This window comes from Trachurus japonicus, chromosome 17 (assembly GCF_045865225.1).
Source record: "Trachurus japonicus isolate A0001 chromosome 17, Traja_1.0".
NCBI classification, from domain to species: Eukaryota; Metazoa; Chordata; class Actinopteri; order Carangiformes; family Carangidae; genus Trachurus; species Trachurus japonicus.
In genome coordinates this window covers 4,240,944-4,242,592 of record NC_140923.1, presented here as the reverse complement: position 1 = coordinate 4,242,592, position 1,649 = coordinate 4,240,944, and the positions used below count along the sequence as shown (strand labels likewise).

At 58.9% G+C, this 1,649-nt stretch overlaps 1 protein-coding gene across 2 annotated transcripts in view; it reads left to right on the top strand.

Moving 5' to 3' along the window:
- Positions 1-1,649, top strand: part of slc39a6 (solute carrier family 39 member 6) — a 26,688-nt gene that overhangs the window by 17,744 nt on the left and 7,295 nt on the right. For both annotated transcript variants that reach the window (XM_085805317.1, XM_085805316.1), the window contains one exon: positions 977-1,375. In XM_085805317.1, coding sequence (XP_085661443.1) covers positions 977-1,375 — 399 coding nt within the window. The remainder of the gene's footprint in view (positions 1-976; positions 1,376-1,649) is intronic.

The following is a 1,649-nucleotide window of genomic DNA, read 5'->3' as shown; positions in this document are numbered from 1 at the left end:
GGAGGAGGAGGAGGAGGGATGGAGGGGGAGGAGAGAGGGGGAGGAAGAAGAGAGGAGGAAAGGGGGAGGAGAGAGGTGAAGAGAGGAGAAGAAGAAGAGAGAGTAGGAAGAAGAGAGGGGATAGGAGAGAGGAAGAAGAGGAGAGAGGAGGTGGAAGAAGAGGAGGAAGGAGAGAGGGGGAGAAAGAAGAGAGGAGGAAGAGGGGAGGAGAGAATGAGGAAGAGGAGAGGGGGAGGAAGATGAGAGAGGAGGAGGAAGGAGAGGGGAGGAGAGAATGAGGAAGAGGAGAGGAGAGAGGGGGAGGAAGAAGAGAGGAGGAAGAGGAGAGAGGTGAGGAGAGGAGGAGAAGGAGAAGAGAAAGTAGGAAGAAGAGAGGGGATAGGAGAGAGGAAGAAGAGGAGAGAGGGGGAGGAAGTGGAGATGGGAGGAAAGAGGAGAAAGGGGGAGGAGGAAGAGTGAAAGAAGAGGAGAGGAGGAGAAAAGAGGTGAAGAGAGAGGAGGAAGAAGAGAGGGGAGGAGGAAGAAGAGAGGAGGAGAGAATGAGGAAGAGGAGAGAGGGGAGGAGGGAGGTGAGAATGAGGAAGAGGAGATGGGAGGGAAGAGGAGAGGAGAAATGGGGAGGAGGAAGAAGAGAGGAGGAGGAGCAGGAGAAGAGAGAGGGGAGGAGGAAGAAGAGAGGAGGAAGAGGAGGAGAGGGGGAGGAGAGAGGAGAGGAGGAAAAAGAGAGGAGGAGAAGGAGAAGAGAGGGGAGAGGAAAGAGGGGGAGGAAGAGGAGAGGAGGAGCAGGAGAAGAGAGAGGGGACATCCAATCAGAGTAGAGAGAGGAAGAGGAGAGAGAGGAGGAGGAAGGGAAGGAGAGAGGAGGAGGAAGAGGAGAGAGTAGGAAGAAGGAGAGGAGAGAGGGTGAGGAGGAGAAAGAAGAGAGGAGAAAGGAAGATGAGAGTATTGAGTATTGATCCGTCCTCTTCCTCCGTAGACGTGGAGACGAACGGCGCCGGTGCGTTCGGGGACCGCTCCGGCCGCCGCCACGGCGACGGCAACGACGTGTCGGAGGAGGAGCAGGTGATGCTGACGCCGCAGGTTTCCGTGGCGACGCCGCAGCAGGGCTACGGCGCCGACGGCTACACGGCCGAGGACTGCGAGAACAAATGCCACTCGCACTTCCACGACACGGTGGGGCAGGCGGGCAGCGAGCACCACCATCACCACGACTACCACCACATCCTGCACCACCACCACTCCCAGAACCACCACCCTCACAGCCACGCTCACTCCTACTCAGAGCAGCACTTCCAGCACGCCGGCGTCGCCACGCTGGCCTGGATGGTCATCATGGGGGACGGGCTGCACAACTTCAGCGACGGACTCGCCATCGGTGAGGGGGGGGGGGGGGAGGAGAGGGGAAGGAGAGGGGAGGAGAGGGGAGGAGGAGAGGAGAGGGGAGGGGAGGAGGTGAGAGAAGCGGAGAGGAGAGGAGGAGGAAAGAGAGGAGGAGAAAAAGGGAAGGGGGAGATGAGAGGAAAAAGAAGGAGGAGAGGGAGGTGAGAGGAAAAGGAAGGAGGAGAGGAATGAGGGGGGAGGGAGAAGGGAGGAGGAAAGAGGGGGGGAGAGGAGAGAGGAAAAAGGGGGAGGAGGATGTGAGAGGAGAG